The sequence below is a fragment of the Diadema antillarum genome, unplaced genomic scaffold (assembly GCF_040938485.1).
Source record: "Diadema antillarum isolate AM-2024a unplaced genomic scaffold, OU_Dant_1.0 scf00000067, whole genome shotgun sequence".
In the NCBI taxonomy this organism is placed as follows: domain Eukaryota; kingdom Metazoa; phylum Echinodermata; class Echinoidea; order Diadematoida; family Diadematidae; genus Diadema; species Diadema antillarum.
In genome coordinates this window covers 175,350-194,093 of record NW_027270956.1, presented here as the reverse complement: position 1 = coordinate 194,093, position 18,744 = coordinate 175,350, and the positions used below count along the sequence as shown (strand labels likewise).

General features: G+C 39.4%; 1 protein-coding gene across 1 annotated transcript in view; it reads left to right on the top strand.

Moving 5' to 3' along the window:
• Nucleotides 1–18,744, top strand: part of LOC139716583 (alpha-N-acetylgalactosaminide alpha-2,6-sialyltransferase 2-like) — a 101,233-nt gene that overhangs the window by 710 nt on the left and 81,779 nt on the right. The window contains exon 2 of the mRNA XM_071628110.1: nt 9,041–9,723. Coding sequence (XP_071484211.1) covers nt 9,166–9,723 — 558 coding nt within the window. The 5' untranslated portion in view covers nt 9,041–9,165. The remainder of the gene's footprint in view (nt 1–9,040; nt 9,724–18,744) is intronic.

The window sequence follows — 18,744 nt, the reverse complement described above, 5'->3', positions numbered from 1 at the left end:
TCAGTGTATTTGCTATTGTTCAAACATTTTTAGGGGCATTTCCTGAAGAGCTTAGAGTTCTAGACTAGTCTGATTTTTTTTTTTTTTTATGACAAAATGTTATACGCCAGAGCTACCCTTGCATTTGATCGGATCTGTGGCACTAGTGAAGGGGCTACTACTACTAAAATGTAGATACATACCGGTAAATTTAGTATCTAGTCTGGAGTATCCGCTTGTGTTTATGGCAAAAGGGTGTATCTGTGTTTCACAGTGCTGACTAAAAGTAAAAAGTTGAGAAGATCAAGCTTGAAATTTGGTTATTTTCAGTGACTAGAAATGGCATAAATTCATGCTCAATCCCCAAGTCAGTTTTCATCCAGAATTTAGTTTACATTTAATATTTTATTTCCTGATCTATAGGCAATATTGGTTTGTTTTTGTGTCTCAAAGACTTTGAAAAATCAGTCAATTAAGATAAAGCATATTTGTGCACATAATGCACCTTTTTGGCTAAACAATCTCCATACACATTGCTATTTTGTTTATGAGTTCATGGTATTAAAGAAATTTTTGTATTTGCAATATCTTATATAGATCTGTCAAATATTTGTGTGGTATTTTTGCATTGGTTCAAAATTCTCAAAGACATTTTCTTTGTGTTTGTAAATTTTAGTAGGTGGTAAGTAGGCCTACACATGTAGGCCTGTGTGGTTCCACAAGCAGTTTAACTGAACTCCAACTATACACGTACATGTATGCAATAGAACTATCAACTAAACTGTGTGACAATGGTTATTTAAGTGTTTGATGTTTCATATTCCTGTTGTTGTTTTTTTTTCACTCGTTGAGGACGAGTCCCGATTATACGTAAGTGTACAAATCTGTACCTGGGCAGGTGTCTATGGGAAATGTGTGTTGTTACTTGTAGTAAAGTCAAACTGTCCTCAACGGGTTAATCATTCTCAAAATCAAAACAAATCGTGTACAAGTAGGAATTTGATGCCATCCTGTTCTTGATGGTATCATGACTGAGTGACTATATGAATGTCTTGGTTTTGTATGTATCAAATTTTCAAGTGACTGTATGCATTGTAACTTTGGAAAGTCCCATGATGTTATTGTAATATTACACAGCACATCCAGTTACCATTATCAGTGAATCAAATCTACATTGTACATTAATCTCATTATGATTTCAGAATGTCTATCTGTCAGTTTATCCCTCATTTCATTTTTGGCAATCTACTCTGCAGGACAATATGCTTAACAAATTTTTGTAGTGTTTTATATGAAAAGTGATCTGTACTTGCTCTGAGGTACAGGTATGTACTGTACACCAGTTGAATTGTGGGCACAATCCCTCTACTACACAGAGGTAAAATGACGAAGTTTATTGAAATTTCACCAAAAGGATAGGGGCCATTCTGCAGTTTATATAGTAGAATTACATAAATTTACGTTGTAAGAAAATATTCATGTTTGCTTTAATAAATTACTACTAAATCGCCTTCATTTTCAAGTTACAGTCATGTTACAACATGTTCATCCTTCCCTGGTTTATGAAAAGAATGAATTACTGTGGGTATACAATGTACTAATTTTGAATTGTTATGGTAACTTTAAGGGTTACTTAATACTATTACAGAAAAAAGGCAATTAAAAAAATCAATGTGTACATGTACTTTTCCAGTGAAATGTACAATGTTTATTACATGTTGTAGGAACGTATGCCTTTCATACGTACATATCAAATTACTTTCTGCTAATTCTGTGAAGCAATAGTTGTATGATGTGAATATAACACATTTAAAGTGTAGCTCCTACATGAGTATCTATACAATGTATTGTCAGACATTGTATCTATTATAATACATTCAGTGATGAGAATCTTCTTAACATTAAATTTATATTTTATACTTCTCTAGCAAATGATGCTTAAAATGTCATCAAACATGCACATTTTCTTACCTGTCTAGCCATTCATAACAAAATTTTAAATTGTATATAAAAATATCAAATCAAATTAGAATGGGCATCAAGTACAATGTACTTTGTATGAACAATGGAAGCAAGATTTAAACTCACCAACTGTTTGTGAAGCGAAATTTAAATGCAGGCACCCACTGTTTCCCTGCAGTGTCCATTGCTCTGTTGAAATAAATTCTGTTTGTTTTGTTTTTTTCCTCATAAATGTTGGCACAGTCAGCAATTGTAAAGGATTAACACTCCTGAATACTATTAACTCATTCTCCCCTATTCCCTGTGCAAGATACATGTATGGTATCACAGCTTTAAGAAGTGCAAAAACATGAAACGATGCCAGCTGTATATGTTATGATTAATGTGCACTGGGTGTGACAGAGTGCCTGTGAAGTAATCAGTCATCTAGACATGGTCAACTGGGCTTGCGCCCTTCTGACATTCCTTAAAGCAAACATGTGTTTCTATAAAATTGATTACCGAAAGCCCCCTTATTGATGATGACTTCTCCTGATGTGAATAGGTCTTGCTTAACATACTACATAGTATTAGATGTTTTTTGATCATTTACATAGTTTTGGACCTGCTACATGTTCAGTGTACGTGTACATGTACAATGTAGGCTCAACCCAGCAAAAAATCTTTCTTGCCTCCTGTGGTGTCATCAGCAGTATATGAGTAGAGTCAGCTGAAATTTAAGCATAACAGTATCCAGTAATATGCACCTTGCCAAAACCAGGGGACATTTTATGAAGCATTTTGTCTGACAAATTACAAAGTGGCTCTCAGCCAATCAGATGCAAGGATTTCAGTAACTTATAACAGTTTGTCAGAGAAGATATTATCTGACATAATGCTTTGTGCAATGCCCCCCCCCCCCCCCCCCCCCCCGCAATACAAATTCCAAGCCTTTTCTACTTGGCATAGGTACACACTCCAATCGTGGAACATTTGTGACCCGCTACAACAAAATGATCCTAAAGTCGGGCGAGGTCGATTATTTGAAAATTGCATGACACAATTTCCTAATCTTTCTGCTTTAAATTGATATACAATGTATAACACGTCTTATAAAATAATCGGCTGCGGAGATATCGATGTTTAAAAGAGAGCATGTCAAGACATCTGGGAAATCACTGTTTCGAGAAAAGTGCCCTAAAAGTTCTCCTTGCGACGCAATCACAATCAAGAGACACGCAAGTCAGTATTCACCTCCGGACAATAGAAGTTAAGCCCTAGCAACCCCCGAAATGCTCCTTCAAACACAGCGTCGGCGGTCTCCTCACCGACCAATCAGTGACCAGGATGTCAGGAGAAGCGGCTAGGCATAGCGCAACCCGCCCGCACGCACCAGTCGACTGGGCAGTGTGCGAGCTTCACGCTTCGGTTAGCGGCAAGCAGCAAACTGACCAATGAGATCACTCTGGTCGTTGTTAGGGGCGGAGCCTATGTGTGGCGCTCAATCCAAATGTTCGAACCAGTTTCTGCTTCGTTGAAACGCCAAAAAAAACATGGTCCAGAAAAACGCTATTTTTTGGTCTTTCCTTTCATCATTTTGCTTCAAAATTTTGACAGATGATAGAAGACATGTCAGACTCTAATAATATGTCAAATTCAGAAAATCGAAGTTTTGAACAATTTTGATGCTCTAACTTCAAACTCGATTTTCACGGCTTCGACTGTGCGCGACTTTAGGACCATTTTGTTGTAGCGGGTCACATTTGTACTCTATGACTCCTGTTGCACCTTCCGTCGTGCTGAGGCTGAGCTTCAGGTCGCCTTGAGCAACAGCACCCCTCACGGACCTCTGTTACACAAGGGCTGGCTTAGTATTGCCTTTCCTCACTCTGCAGTACAGTGTAGGAGTGCCCTTTCGGTAAACAACAGTTGGCAGTGGCACATAGGCCTATTTGGATTCATCATAATTCCCTGCAGAAAGTCATGTGACCAGTCAATCACGCAGTTCCAAAAAACAGCCAAGGGCCTGCCTCAGGTCAGGCACCATTATAGCTGGGGTGCTGGCCCGGCCTCAGACCATCTCCTGAGGTGGCCTGAAGTGGAGGCGGCCCTAGACCAGCCCGACTTTTGTGTGACTGTTCACACATCAATATGAAAAAGCCAACACGCAGCTGGCCTGGGCCAGTCTTTTTCGTAGTAATAAGGGTCTCTGTGGTGGAACTTAATGACACCTGCCTTGCTAATTGTGAATTTGTGAATTTGTCAAGGTAAGGGGCGTATCAATAGGCATTTAGATGCTTATTTCAGCTGCATTTTCTCTTGATGGTATCACAGAGGGCAAAGGAGAGTTGTGGGGGGGGGGGAGGAAGCTTTAAAGTGACACTGCAGAAAATATGCAAAAGAGAATGATAAAAAAATCCCCCATAAAGTATTTTCATCAAACAGTTCCGGAATTTGTAGCAGATCTCTATTACATCAACATTTTCAACTTTTTTCCTGATAACAATACCTACGCCTTGTGCTCAAGCACTTAGTGTAGGCAGTGCTGTGCTCAGGGAAATAAAATTCATTCCTACCTGAGCTATAAGGAAAGTGAGGTCGAACATTGAATTCAGTTGATTGAGAATTTAGCTGAAATGTCAATTTTCTGGCCTTTAAATTCCTCTACGTGTAGGCAACATAAGATTATAAGTACACTGAAAATGGTATTTGTTGTGATGGACAGAAATAGGCTGGAATAAAAAAAAAAATCCTTTGTGCAGGGAGCAGATATGCCAACTGTTATTGTTTTGTTTTCATATTTTTTTTTGTCTGTTTGTGCTGTATTTTTCACAGTTTTTTTTTCCCTCAAAGTACTGTGCTGTTTCATGAAAAATACAATTTTCCCCTTTTAGAATCGTATACATGTGTAATGTCGATTGCTGGAAAGGTAAAGTATTTGCTTTCCAACAGAAATGTACGCCTTTTCAGTCCTCAGAATAATGCAATGCTGTTTTATATGAGGTGCGCATCCCTGGGAGAGTATTGATGGTCAATCTTTGGTCAAGTAGGCAAGATTGATAAGCTTCATTAACATGTAAATGAAGGGCTCATATTGACTGCGTGAGAGGCGGAAGCGTCCCAGTTGGTTGCGCTCAGCACTGGAGTCACTCTAGACTTCATTTTGAAACCAGTTACTAGGTTTTTAAAGGCACATTTGATGTATTGTGTTCAATACTGCACCATGCGTTCCCCTCATGCATTATACAAGTACCTGGTAATCAATCAGTTGAATCTTGCCGAATCCCAATCAGATGCAAAGTGTATGAAATGCAAGTATTGTGCCACCTTCATCATCCCCCACTGTTCTTCATCTTTTCTTTTTATAGTCAGAAAGGTAACCACCCCCCCCCCAATATTAGAGAGCTTTAGATTTTTTTTGCAATGTGGACGGTCAGAGGAAAAAAACCCTGTTCTGTGCATGTGCAAAATAATTGCTTTCCAAAATCGATCTACAAATGTATTTATATCTCGCGTCATCTGAGTTTTCACTACATGTTCTGGGCTGTTTTTACACATATGTCCGTTCAATTCACGACGCAGAGAGCTATTTGATGCACTGATCATATGGGGGTGCCATTTTACTGTTTATTTAGGTTACGTCCTCGCGTGATCTAAAGCCGCTTTGCAACATGATGCAGGGAGAGGGGAGAACAGTCAATACAATCGTCATCTTTAAACGACTGTATCGCAATTCTAAAGCTCCCTACAAGTGTATTTTGGTATTTCCTGTTGGTTCTCTCCATCCCTCACTATGCATTGCTCACTGGTGTGTGCATTCATTGGTGTTATTTCTTGGTCCACTGGCAGAAATCTCCTAAATCTAACAATATGTGTATAGGGATTACATAATGCCACTATTAGTCACAAGGGTCAGCCAGGTTGGTCTTTCCCATTGTTTGTACCAGGGAGGTACAATGTACCTCAACAATATGAAATAATCATTTTTTTTTTTTGGGGGGGGGGGGGGGGGGTGGGGACTGGAGGGAATGATAAGGATCTTGATCAACTACAAGCCATAGGCCTGTACTGATGGTGAAGAGCTTGGTACGGTATTAGGTATTACCTTGCAAGGACACATTGGGTGTTAAAGGTACTGTTTACCATTGGGAGAAGTAATTAAAAAAAAATGTACTAGTTATCACATTTATCACAAACAATTTTATTGCATTCAACTATTGTTCACATTTTGTATATTTAGCTATACTTAACAATGAGTATAGGCCTGCTATTAACATTTTTACATGTACATTGGTTGTTTCTATCCCTAAAAACACACATTTTAGAACTTTTTGAAGCACTAAAGCTGGGTTTTTTTTTTGTTTCATCTGCAAATGGTAAATAATGCCTTTGAAGGCTGTGGTAATCAGTGGTTTGACTCTGTCACTGTTTGTTTGTTTCTTTTTTTTGTTAAATAATAATGCTGCCCCAAATTTAATTGTGACTGTGCTGCAGTTATTTTGGAAATACTAAACTTTGGTCTAAAAGGCATGACAAATAATGTGATAATAATTATAAGAGGTAAAACTCTTATCCAGTATGTGTCATCTAATCCCCATGTTATTGTTGTTAATGATCTCAAAATTTTGTGGACAAGAGCCACTAACTTTTAATGGTCTTAATACTCAAACTTTATTCTTCCATAAAGTCAAATTACTGTACCCACCTGATTTCAATCCACTCTCCCATTTGAAATCAATGTAAGAGTAAACAGAGTTAGCATTTGATACAATGTACAACTTTGTAGCCTGAGCTGTAAAACTTTTTAACATTAATTCCATGGTCTTGAAGCAAAATTATTGATTCTTTGGTGAACGTGTACACTCTACACTCATGGGAAGAGGCATGTGAAAATGGCACCCATTGCGTATTCTTGGTGGATGCCCTCAGGGAGTATGTTGGGTTGGCTCGAAGATCTGTACAATTCAAGCTTGTCCAAACAGTGAAACATTATTATATGTCCTGTGAATTGTAAATGGTTAAATACAATTATGTTTAGTACAAAACCATATGGTTCCAAGTTGCATTGGGGCCTATAGTGTTCAGTTTTTGTTTCATTATTGACATGCACTATTATAATCATGCATGAAATAAAAAACATATTGTAGTGGGCAGAGTTGAAAGAGAACTGCCCTTTTCTATTTGAATTGAGTGATATTTAAAGAGTACAATGTATAAAGGCCAACTGTACAAAAAAACAAAACAAAAATACACTAGTAGCCCCCCCCCCCAAAAAAAAAAAGTGCAGTAAATTCAGACAAAAAGTAGTAAGTTCTAACATTTTTGTTATGATTTTAACATGGCTTCATAAAGATACAGATCTATCTCTGTTGATTGATGTCCATTCACACCAGTGTAGATGATGTCGTAGCTAAATCCAAGTCTCATCTGTTTGCTACATCAGTGGTTGCATCTTATGATCACAATTTTTTTTTTTCAAATAACCCATAAAGGACACATTTTTTATCATTGCTTTTAAAACGGTTTGTTGGCTTTCACAAGCTTTATTTAAGGTTCACATCTAGAGTTCAATTTCTCTTTAAACGCAAAATTTGTCTACTCACAGTATATGATGTATAGATTATATTATCAAAGAAAATCAATAACTGAGGCGTGGTCGGTGCAACATTATTGCTAATCATTAACTATCAACAAATCCATATACTGTAGCAGCTCTTTTATCTTTCGTTAAGATGCCAAGTACAGTAGTGTTGGTGCAATGGAAGCCCATCAATCATATTGATGTACACTTGTACAATGATGTAGTATAACACTGCTACGTCATTGAGATTATTATTGGTGTACCAGGTAATTAAAATAACCTGTTGAGGACGGACTGAGTTTTGCTACAACACGCATTTCCCATAGACAGCTGCCTGAGTATACTCGGGATTCGTCCTCAATGGGTTCGTATCCTTTAAAGCCGAAGGCATACAATTGTAATTTACCATTTGCAGGTGAAACAAAAACCCAGCATTAGTGCTTTAAAATAGTTTTAAAATGTGAGTTAGGGCTAGAAACAACCACTGTAAAAATTTGAATCTGTATAATTGATGTTAAGTATTGTTAAATACACAAAATTTGAACAATAGTTATAATTAGAATGTTTCCAGACTAAGCCATCTACAAGTGTACCATTATGGTTTATTGAGAAAAATACTGATATCTTCTTATATTTTAGGCTTTCTTTTGAAAATTTTATATGGTAGGATGTTTTGTGATACAACAAACCTACAACATACATATGCATCAAAAATGATATCTTGAAAAATTTTTAAATGACTGTTCTCAAAGGTAAACAGGACCTTTAAAATTTTAGCTCTGTTTATTTTTCTTCTTCTTCTTCTTTTTCCAGATGATTATCTGTATTCAAATAGTAATCATCAAATGTTCAGCCAAAACTACTTGTTATTGCCTGGAAGGAACAAAAATATTTTGTTGAAATTCTTTTATTCAAATTCGGCCTTTGGCCTTTGAACGAACAGACATTTTCCTTTTCAAGCTCCAGTGCCAAATCGCGAAAACAACATCTTGCGAAAATATCTGTACATGAAAATAATCAGCTTTCGCAGTAAATTCGCAAGTGCAGCTTTATCCCACATACTGGAGATAGATGGGACTGAGTAAAATAAATATGCACAAAATCAGACAAAAGTACAAGAAATTGCAACTTTGTGACAGAAAAATTAACTTCAAATCTTCTGTGTAAAAGAAGTCACGAGCACATCTGGCAAGTGAGTTTTTGAAGTCCTCATACAATGTACATTTGTAGCAAAAAAAAAGCTGCTGAAAACTGCTTATCCAATAGTGGCGAGCCAATGGCGTAAAATGGAGTCAAAAGGGGCCTGAGCTTTCGATCGTAGCAGAATTTTCGTCAGACGAAGATTTTACATTATACATGTACATTTGACGATTTTGAATTTTTACAAACAAAGTATGACCGTCAATGAGAGCAAACTACTGTATCATCCCCTGTGTGCCTTTACTTTAAATGGTGTTTTGTCACAGAATATGAAGTGGGTGTATTGTAAGTTTCCATTTCGCATTCTAAAGTTAACATCCCTTACCTGTTGTCTTACAGCTTCCAGTCATGTGTTTGTCAGCCTTGTTGAGATGCCCTTCATGAGAATCACCCACATTGAATCTGAACCTGGTTGAGGGGAGGAGCTGGTTGGCCACCCTTTAGGACAACCCACCACCACCACCATGTGGCTGAAACTTTTCAGGTCGCGGGCCGTCCACCTGATGGTCATCTCAGGGGTCATCGTCTACGTGCTCCTGACGCTAGTCGGCATGCTGATGCATGAGAGTGAACACGCGTCCGACAGCGCTCACCAGCGCTATATCAATCTGTTGAACAGCGTGCAGCGGGAGGATAGGGGGTTGGTGATAGGGGAGGAAGCGGCGCCCCAGGACCCAAACCAAGGTCACATCGCTGCGGATGATGCAAACTTTATATACGTGGGCAAGCAGGCTCCTGAACCACAGGAGCACCTTGACTCAGACAAGCTGGCGGACATCTCCAAACTCTTGCAGAACATTGAACACAAACTGGACAAGGGTGATGCTGACCAGGGACAGTTGCTAAGCAACGACTTAAAGGATGTACAAAAGGCCCTCAAGGGACTTCTGAAAGAGCCAGACGAAAGCCCAAAGGAGAAGTACAATCGCATAGAATTAGAGGAACCAAATAAACGGGAAACCCCAGCTTCAGTGGATATTGACACTCTGCCATTCCTGACAGATCCCTCCCAGACAGTATCAGTGAGTATCGCTGATCTATAATTTCTAAAGGTTTATGAACATCTTACTGCACACATGATATCCAATATATCATCGGCCTTATGCCAAAAGGGCCTTAAAGAACTTTCCCTGTTATAGGGCACTAATAGTGTACACAGTCTATAGCGTTAAGGGCCTTTTGGCATAACAGTGGAAGTGGTGTAAGGCCCTTTTGGCATAAGACCGACAATATTTCATGGTGGTTATTATTATTATTATTTATTATCATTATTATTTTTTTTTTTGGGGGGGGTTGGTTTTTCATAATTTTTTGTTGCGGGGCCTTGTGACTCTCCTAATTTTGCACCACACAATCATGAGGATTCTTCCATTAACATCCTCCACCAGTTTCAGGGATTATGCTCAAAGAGATGAGCATGTGTACAACAAAAACCCTTGATTGCAGAGAGTGAAGGAATTCCCACTGCTCGCCTGCCAGTGTTGCTGGTAGAGAGATAACAGACAACAAGGACTGTATTCTCAAAATCTAAAGTAATTTTTAAACCTTTAGCCTCTGGAATAAAGAAGACATTGATATATTTCGTAAAGTACGTGTACATGTACATGTCTATGCCACTGAAAAATTGTAAGGAACAAATTGTAAGAAATTTTCTATGCTTTTGAGGCTGCATGGTCTGAAGCAACCTTGAACAAAGTTAATAGGCTTCATTATTAACATCTTAACTGCAATATTTGAGTAAAATCATCATACTGTAAACCTGTACTGCACACTCAAGAGACCAAGAAAGAGACCAAGAACTAGGCCTATTCATTTATGATGAGGTGCAATTACAATTTTTGTCTCTTCAGATGTTGCCATGTCAGGCATGCCATGAGGCAAGCTTTCTGGTCATAAGGAGCAACCATTGTTATGATGATTTGCATGCATCTTGAATATGGTAGTAAAGTGCTTTGAGGATGAGTCCCGAGTATACTCGGGCGAGCTTCTACATTATGTATGGGAAATGCATGTCGTAGCAAAATCAAACTGTTCTCAACGGGTTAAGTCAATTAAAGCCAGTTTAGTTTGCTTGCTTGGTGAAGTTACAACTTGTGATTCAGATTTCCTTTTAATCCATTGAAGATTCTGTATGAGCTGATTTTGTTATAACACACATTTCCCACCTTAACGCCTGCCCGAGGATATGTACATCTTGGTTAAACACTGCCTGAATAACAAGGTTTTCATTTTGCCTAATGACAAAAATATAGACTTGTACCTACTGAAAAATGCATTTCGTTTCATATTACATGCAGTTTGCATACATTTATGGAAGTGACGGAATACAGCACAGAGTTTGTCTATCAAGCTTGAGTAAACTGTAGGGTTGGTAGGCTTTTGATATTTTATGAATATAGTCCTCTCTATGTCAGGGTCAAAATCTGTTGACAATGGCGAACGCTTCCATGCACTTGCTTTGTGGCTAACTGGCAATTACAATGTATCTGTTGAGTGCGAGTAAAGAATTTGCAGTAGTGATACATACATGTACTTTACATATTTCATGTGTTTGATTTGGGGGGGGGGGGGGAGAGGGTGCTATTGACTTTTCTGAAATACCACCTCATAGTACAAGTTGCCAGTGGTACTACAAGAAAAGCAGCATTGCACACCTGATGGCTGCCAAGACTCATATTAATCCCCAAAGAATTTTACTTGCCCCACGTGGCAATCTATGGACAGTGGGTTGAAGGCTGTGTGGTATGAAATAACAAGTGCTGGAGATGAAACCATACAAGTGTTGTCCATGACTTGATAAAATATTTTGTATTAATGAAGAATAGAACCACACTGTCTCGTGAATGCACATCATATTTAAGAGGCCTAAATGCTGCAATATATGCATATTATGCAACAACACTGAAATCTTATCAGACAGTCACTATTGCATGAATTCAAAGGATGGCAATTACAGGATGTCAGTATGCACACAGATTCAACAACAAGAGGGCACTTAAGAAATCATTCTTTTTGATTGGCAGTTGTAAGCACCAATTAAAGGCCAAGTGTAATTTCTTCCGATGTGAAACCTGCTCTACAGAAATGCATTTGATGTTGTAAAGCAGCTACAGCACTGCTGCTTTATGAATCAAAATGGGCCACATGGAAAGAATTTCTTATTCAGTTTCATCTGTCACTATTTTTTTTTTTTTTTGTCTATTATACAATATTGTACCGGTATTCTATGAAACCTGCATCACAGCTCTCACTTTTGCATTTGATGATATTGTAAAGCAGCTAACAGCACTGCTGCTTATGAATCAAAATGGGCCACAAAGAAAGAATTTCTTATTCAGTTTCATCTGTCACTATTTTTTATTCTATTAGTGATTTTCAAAAAAAACAAAAAAACTCTTTATTTCACACAACATACAATGTGCACATGTATACTTATTGATTTTTCTTTTGATACAAGTTTGAAGCTCATTTTTGCAGATGGTCGTACATGTACATCAACTAAGGCTCCGTGTTCTTATGGTTTTCACTGAGTTTGTTGTTTTTTTTTTAATTCATACTACAGTACAAAGTTATTACACACACACACACAAAAAAAAACCCAAAACAAAACAAAACAAAAACCAAGATTCAATTTGCATTCAGGTTGTAGGAAGTCTGACTAGTGACAAAACTGCATACACAGTTGTACTGGATGATTCATACAAACTGTAGGTGATGTAGCTGTTTGACTTAAAAAAAAGAACCCAACCAACCAAACAAACAAACAGACTAACAATAAACAACAACAAATAGATAGGCCTACATGTTAAAGCCCAGTGAGGTGAACAAACATGTAACAACTGAAGCTATTTATTGAAAAGAGAAAGACCCAGAGAAGGAAGTCAGCACTTCCTTGTACTGGCCTTGAGGGTTACTGCAATTGTTAAAGAAAAAAAAAAAGAGAAAAAAGTCTACTGTGCCTTGGTTTGTCATTTTCTTCTGAATAGTTCAACATGTCCCTATGGAAAAATGACCTTAAAACCTATTGTACCATGCTATCCTTTTATGCAACGCCAAGCAGCACAATGCTTTTAATATGAAAATGCATTCAATTGTGCTTTTATTGCATTGTGACTGCATGTTTTTAAGCAAACATTTATGCAATGTACAAACACAAGTAGTCCCTCCCAATTTTAATGTTTATCCAGCCTCAAAATAAGGTACAGGTTGTAGAGGAATTTAATCTCATTACAGCCTTGTAGCTACAGCTAATTTTGATCAAGCTGCTGAATATGCTTTAAAAAAAAAACAAATTTATTTTTAAATGAATACTTCCTGATAGGGTTCTGGATGGTCAAATCTATGTGCAGTCATGACAATGTGAAGTCATCAACTTCTCATATTTAGATCATGCAAGACTTCCTCCCCGCCCCTCTAATTTGCTGATAGAATGTGATCCAGGTTGTTGATTTCACTCATCAATTAAAAATTATGTAATGATTGGCCAGAGTGTGTGTTTGCACAGTACCTGCTGATTGCATTTTGAATTATGATACTGACTGTTCATTCATTCATTCATTCATTCATTCATTCATTCTTCATTCACTCATTCATTCATTCATTCATTCATTCATTCATTCATTCTTTATTGAACTTTTAATTATGGTAGGGTAGAAATTCGAACACCTGTGAATGCACAGTAACTACGATGTACATTTAAGTACTGTCAGCCATGTATGACTGTAATCTTGTTTCATTATTAATAGATAATTATTTTTCTTTTCAGTATGCAGTACAGGTCTACAATATGATGACTTTTAATATTCTCACAGTTTTAGACATGGGAAGTTGATAATGACTTTATATTCTACATTTTTATTCAGAATTGTTAATAGTACACACAGCCATAATGAACAATTTTGTTACAGCATGTACAGTGTGTGTACACCACCCAGAAAATATTTCAATGTGCCTTAAGGGCTTTTTACACTTGTAAATTTTTGCTTAGCCCCGGACCAACGGTGGGGCTAAGGGGGGGCCTTAGCCCCACCGTTGGTACGGGACTATCCTTAGCCCACTTTCTGTTTACACTCGTTTTTGCCAAAGTGGGCTAGCCCCACCGATAGTACGGTACTATCTGGCCCTGCAAAATAGCAGGGGTTAGCACCGCAATTGCGGTGCCAAGGAAGTGAGTGTAAACAGAACGAAAAAATAATCCTGGGCTAAGCGACGGAGACGAAGTCCGACCCTCACTGACCAATCAGAAACGAGGTAATCAAGTGCTGCCGGTGCGTGCGTGTACGTGTACAGTACACCCTTATACAAATCTGTAAAGCATGCCTCGCAAGCTTGCCGCAAGCTTGCGGATTAGCTTGCCACAAGCTTGCGGGCCAGATCTTGGCAAGCTTGCGGCAAGCTTGCGGCAAGCTTGTGGCAAGCTTGCAGCAAGCTTGCAGGGTTCCAAATATTTAAATGAGCTGCCGAAAATTTGCATACTAGCTTGCTGCAACCTTGCAGGGCTAGCTCACATACCTGCAAGCTTGCACAAAGTTTTTAGCTTGCCGCAAGCTTGCCGGCCAGCTCACTGCAAGCTTGCGGGCCAGCCTGTGGCAGGCTTGCAGCAAGCTTGCAGCAAGCTTGCAGGGTTCCAAATATTTAAATGAGCTGCTGCAAATTTGCATACTAGCTTGCTGCAACCTTGCAGGGCTAGCTCACATACCTGCAAGCTTGCACAAAGTTTTTAGCTTGCCGCAAGCTTGCTGGCTAGCTCGCTGCAAGCTTGCGGGCCAGTCTGTGGCAAGCTTGCGGCAAGCTTGCAGGGTCCCAAATATTCAAATGAGCAGCCGCAACCTAACATGCTAGCTTGCTGCAACCTTCCAGGGCTAGCTGACCTGCAAGCTGGCACAAAGTTTGAAACCTTGCATATTAGCTTGCCGCAACCTTGCAGGGCTACTGGTAGCTGACCTGCAAATTTGCAGCCTTGTGTATTGACTTCTGGCAACCTTGCAGGGCTAGCTGACCTGCAAGCTTGCAGGGAGTTTGCAACCTTGTGTGCTATGCCACCAGTTCGCGGAATGCTTGCTGCTAAGCTTGTCGCAAGCCTTTGCAAGCTTAGTTTTTTAAAGAAATTAAGAAATTTGATTACTATAGAGCGCTCGCACAGGAGACCCGTTTGAGCACTTGAAGAGTTTGTTCGCAAAAACCGATAAGTCCATTTTTGAAGATTTTGAAGTACGGTTTCTGTTATAAAGTACAAATTATACCCTTAAAATGATATATTGGTCCTTACATATAAAGGTACATTTTTGAAGTTACGGTCAAAAGAAGCAAACATGTCCTTATTATTCTCTTTATTTTTCTTGACCTTTAATCGCAAATATCTCCATTTGGTAAATATGGACTTATCGGTTTTTGCGAACAACTCTGCACATACATTGTATCCCCTGAACCAATCTCCCATTCCCCATCTGGATTACTTTAGGCCAGAATGTTGTATAATATGGCAACTGTCGCAGGATACAATAAAATCTGACGAGAAATGAGGCTGGTATATAGCACATACAAGGAATATAACATGTCATCCTATAAAAGTTTGAACAATGAGAGCACTGGCAATGAACATTTTTGTTACCTAGAATAACTCCCCATAAACCTCAATAGCAAGTTTGAACAAAATTCAACAAGAAATGTGGCTGATAGAGCATGCCAAGAAATGTGACTGGCATCTAAGTTGGAGCACTGAGGGCACCACCACCACAAGCTGTTGTGTCCTACATGTACATGTACAATGATCATTCGTTTACCGATCCTTAGCAAGTCTGAATAATTAAATCCCATAAGAATTGAGGTTACATGTAGTACCATACAGCACATACAAGAAATATGACATATCCTTAAAAGTTGGAACAATGAGGACGCTGTCAATGAAAACTTTTGTTACCGGTACCTAGAATAACCCCCCACAAAACCTCCATAGCCAGCCTGAATAAAATCTGACAAGAAATGTCGCTTCTAAATAGCTTACGAATAGAGCATATACAAGATATGTGACATGGCCTCCAAGTCGGAACACTGAAGGCGCTGTCACCACAAACTGTTATGTGTCCTTCATGTACAATGTAGATTGACCACCCGCACCTCCTTTAAAATAGCAAGTCTGAGTAAAATCCAGTGAGTAAAGATCAAGTCATTGCATAAATATTTAAGCATTTTTGCAAATTTTGACATGGTCAGGGTGACCTTTGAACCTGTAAAAGCTAGAACAGTGAGGGCAGCGTTATCAATACACTGTAGGTATAGGTGTATAGATTTGACTATGATACCTTTACATACCAAATTTGAAAAAAATCGGTCGAGAAACAAGGCCAGCATCACACACACAAGCAGACCCTGTTGAATTTACCTTTTCATGTATAAAGACGGAACAAGCGAGGGCACCACCACCAAAAACAATAGGCACCTTGATTTCACTATGATGCGCCTTTTTGCCAAATTTGAAGAAAATCTAATAAGAAATGTGGCTGATAGAGCACACACAAGAAATGTGACATGGCATCCAAGTCGGAACACTGAGGGCGCCATCACCACAAACTGTTGTGTCCTTCATGTAGAATGACCACCCATACACCTCCTTAGCAAGTCTGAATAAAATCCGTTGAGTAACAATCAAGTTATTGCATATATAAGCACATTTGCAAATTTTGACATGATCAGGGTGACCTTTGACCCTGTAAAAGGTGGAAGAGTGAGGGCAGCATTATCAATAGGTATACACGTAGGTGTATAGATTTGACTATGATACATTAATACATAGGCCTACCAAATTTGAAAAAAAAAAATCGGTCAAGAAACAAGGCCAGCGTACGTTGCACACACAAGCAGACCCTGTTAAATTGACCTTATTTTCATGTATAAAGACAGAACAAGCGAGGGCGCCATCACCAGAAACAACAGACATCTTCGTTGTACCAACACCTTCATGCCAAATTTGAAGATGATCTACGAAGAACTGCAGCCAGTAGAGCGCTCTCACAAGAAAATCTCTGTGGCGGACGCGGATGCAGCGGACGCAGCGGTGCAACGAGGCCAAATCCATAGTATCCTCCGAACTCTGTTCGGGGGATACTGTGGTAAATGGAAATATGCGGTCTGTTATTGTTGCGTCAATGCGTTGAGGCGCGTTGTGTCCATGCCATGGCGCAGTGTGCGTGTGGTTGGCATGGGCACAACGCAGCTTTTATTTTTCATGTGAATATGATGACGCAGATTTGATTGATTCTTGATTCTTCACTTTCACTTGAGAGAGAATGGACATACAAATATATTCTCTACGAGCTCTGCTATGTTGAATAGTTAATAGGCCTGTATCTGTATTCGACATGTAGCTGTATGAGGATAATGCGGAGTTTATACATGTATCGGCAGACTGAGACTGTTCGATTTGTTCAAATAAATCTATGCAACGTCAAATGGAGACTGTCAGCGTCATCATTAACCCGGCTTACAACAAATGGTGTCAGGAGTGGGATGATGACAGCCTGGCGGATTGCGACGTTCTGACGTTCATCCAGTTGAAGAACCCTGATCGACGAATAACAGCCTCGAGTATGACGGAAGAACGATCCACGTTTCGCTCCGAGGAGACCTGCTGTTTTGACGACACTTTGATAGCGGACAGGAGTATGCAGGAGTGATCTTGATGGTGTACGTTGATCAGCCCTGGTAGAGCAACGCTACTCTGTGAGGCAACTTCAAGATGATCAGGCTCGTCGGTAGCAGATTGAAGACTGGAGCAAATGGTGCATCGAGAGTTTGCCGTAGATCTATGTCTATCAGCGCGAGTGTACCACAGGAGCAGCAGGACATCGATCAGGATTTAATGTGACAGTTGGAGCTGATGGCATCTCACGCACTGAATAAGACGGTATTTGATAACTTTCGTTTAAACCGAATGGACTTCAGGCAGATTTTGACCTATGATGCCATTTGGGCATTACGTTTCATGTTTGAAAATGACGTGTCTTAATTGGTCAGTTTAACTGCGTAATTAGTCATGTGTGAACAGTTTGTTTATAAGGATGTGCAAAGTGATAATTGCTCTTCGTCATCATATCGACAGGCAATAGATTTGTGTGTAAATCTCGCTCTAGGCCATGCTCAGATTGAAAAGTTTAGTGGGTATTGTGAAGATGGTACTGAAACACCTTTTTCTAACTGGATGGAAGGATTCAATTTTATTATTGAACCTTTCCATTTCAGTGATGAGGAGAAGGCTTGGGTTTTGGTGAGCAACCTCACAGGGCCAGCAAGAGAGGAGATAATATATTGTCTGTCTGACGCGAAGCGGAGGAGTTTCACAGAGATTGTAAAAGCTCTCCGTCTGTGTTTTAGTCGAGAGAATTCTCACTATTTGCGGTGTTTGTTCTATAAACGTGTTCAACGTGATAATGAAGACTTGGCAGACTTCAGTAGGGCTCTCATGCGTCTTTATGCCAAATTGGTAGATGCTGCAGACGATGAGAAGGAAGCTGCGGCTCTGAGGCAGCTTAGGGATGAAGCTCTGTCAAATCAGTTTGTCAGTGGAACACGGGATGAGAGAGAACGAATTTTGTTAAGGCGTTTGCACATGAGAAATAGGGGAGACCGATTTGAAGTGCTTAGGAGAGAAGCATTGTTAGTTCTCCGTGAAGACTGTATGCTTGAGGGAGATGGGCTGAAAACTGGGAGTGCTGATACTGGAACACAAGGAGTGTTCACTGACCCGGTTGCTCAGCAGCTAGATCTTTCCTCAGACATGTCAGATACAGCTGGACAGGAGAAGGAGGATGTCATATCTACTCTTTTGGATGGGGGATCGCAGATTCTGAGTTGCGTTGATGTAGATGAGGGTGGTGCAGAAATTGATGCTGGGGGACATGGACGTGAGTCATGTGATGAACAGGTTGATGCAAAGGATTTAGATGCTGGGGTGCTTCTAATTGCAAAACCTGTGGGAGAGGGTACCGAGAGGGGTCCCGAATTATCACTTGAAGGTCAGGATGTCCAAAAGCATGCAAAGGTGCAGC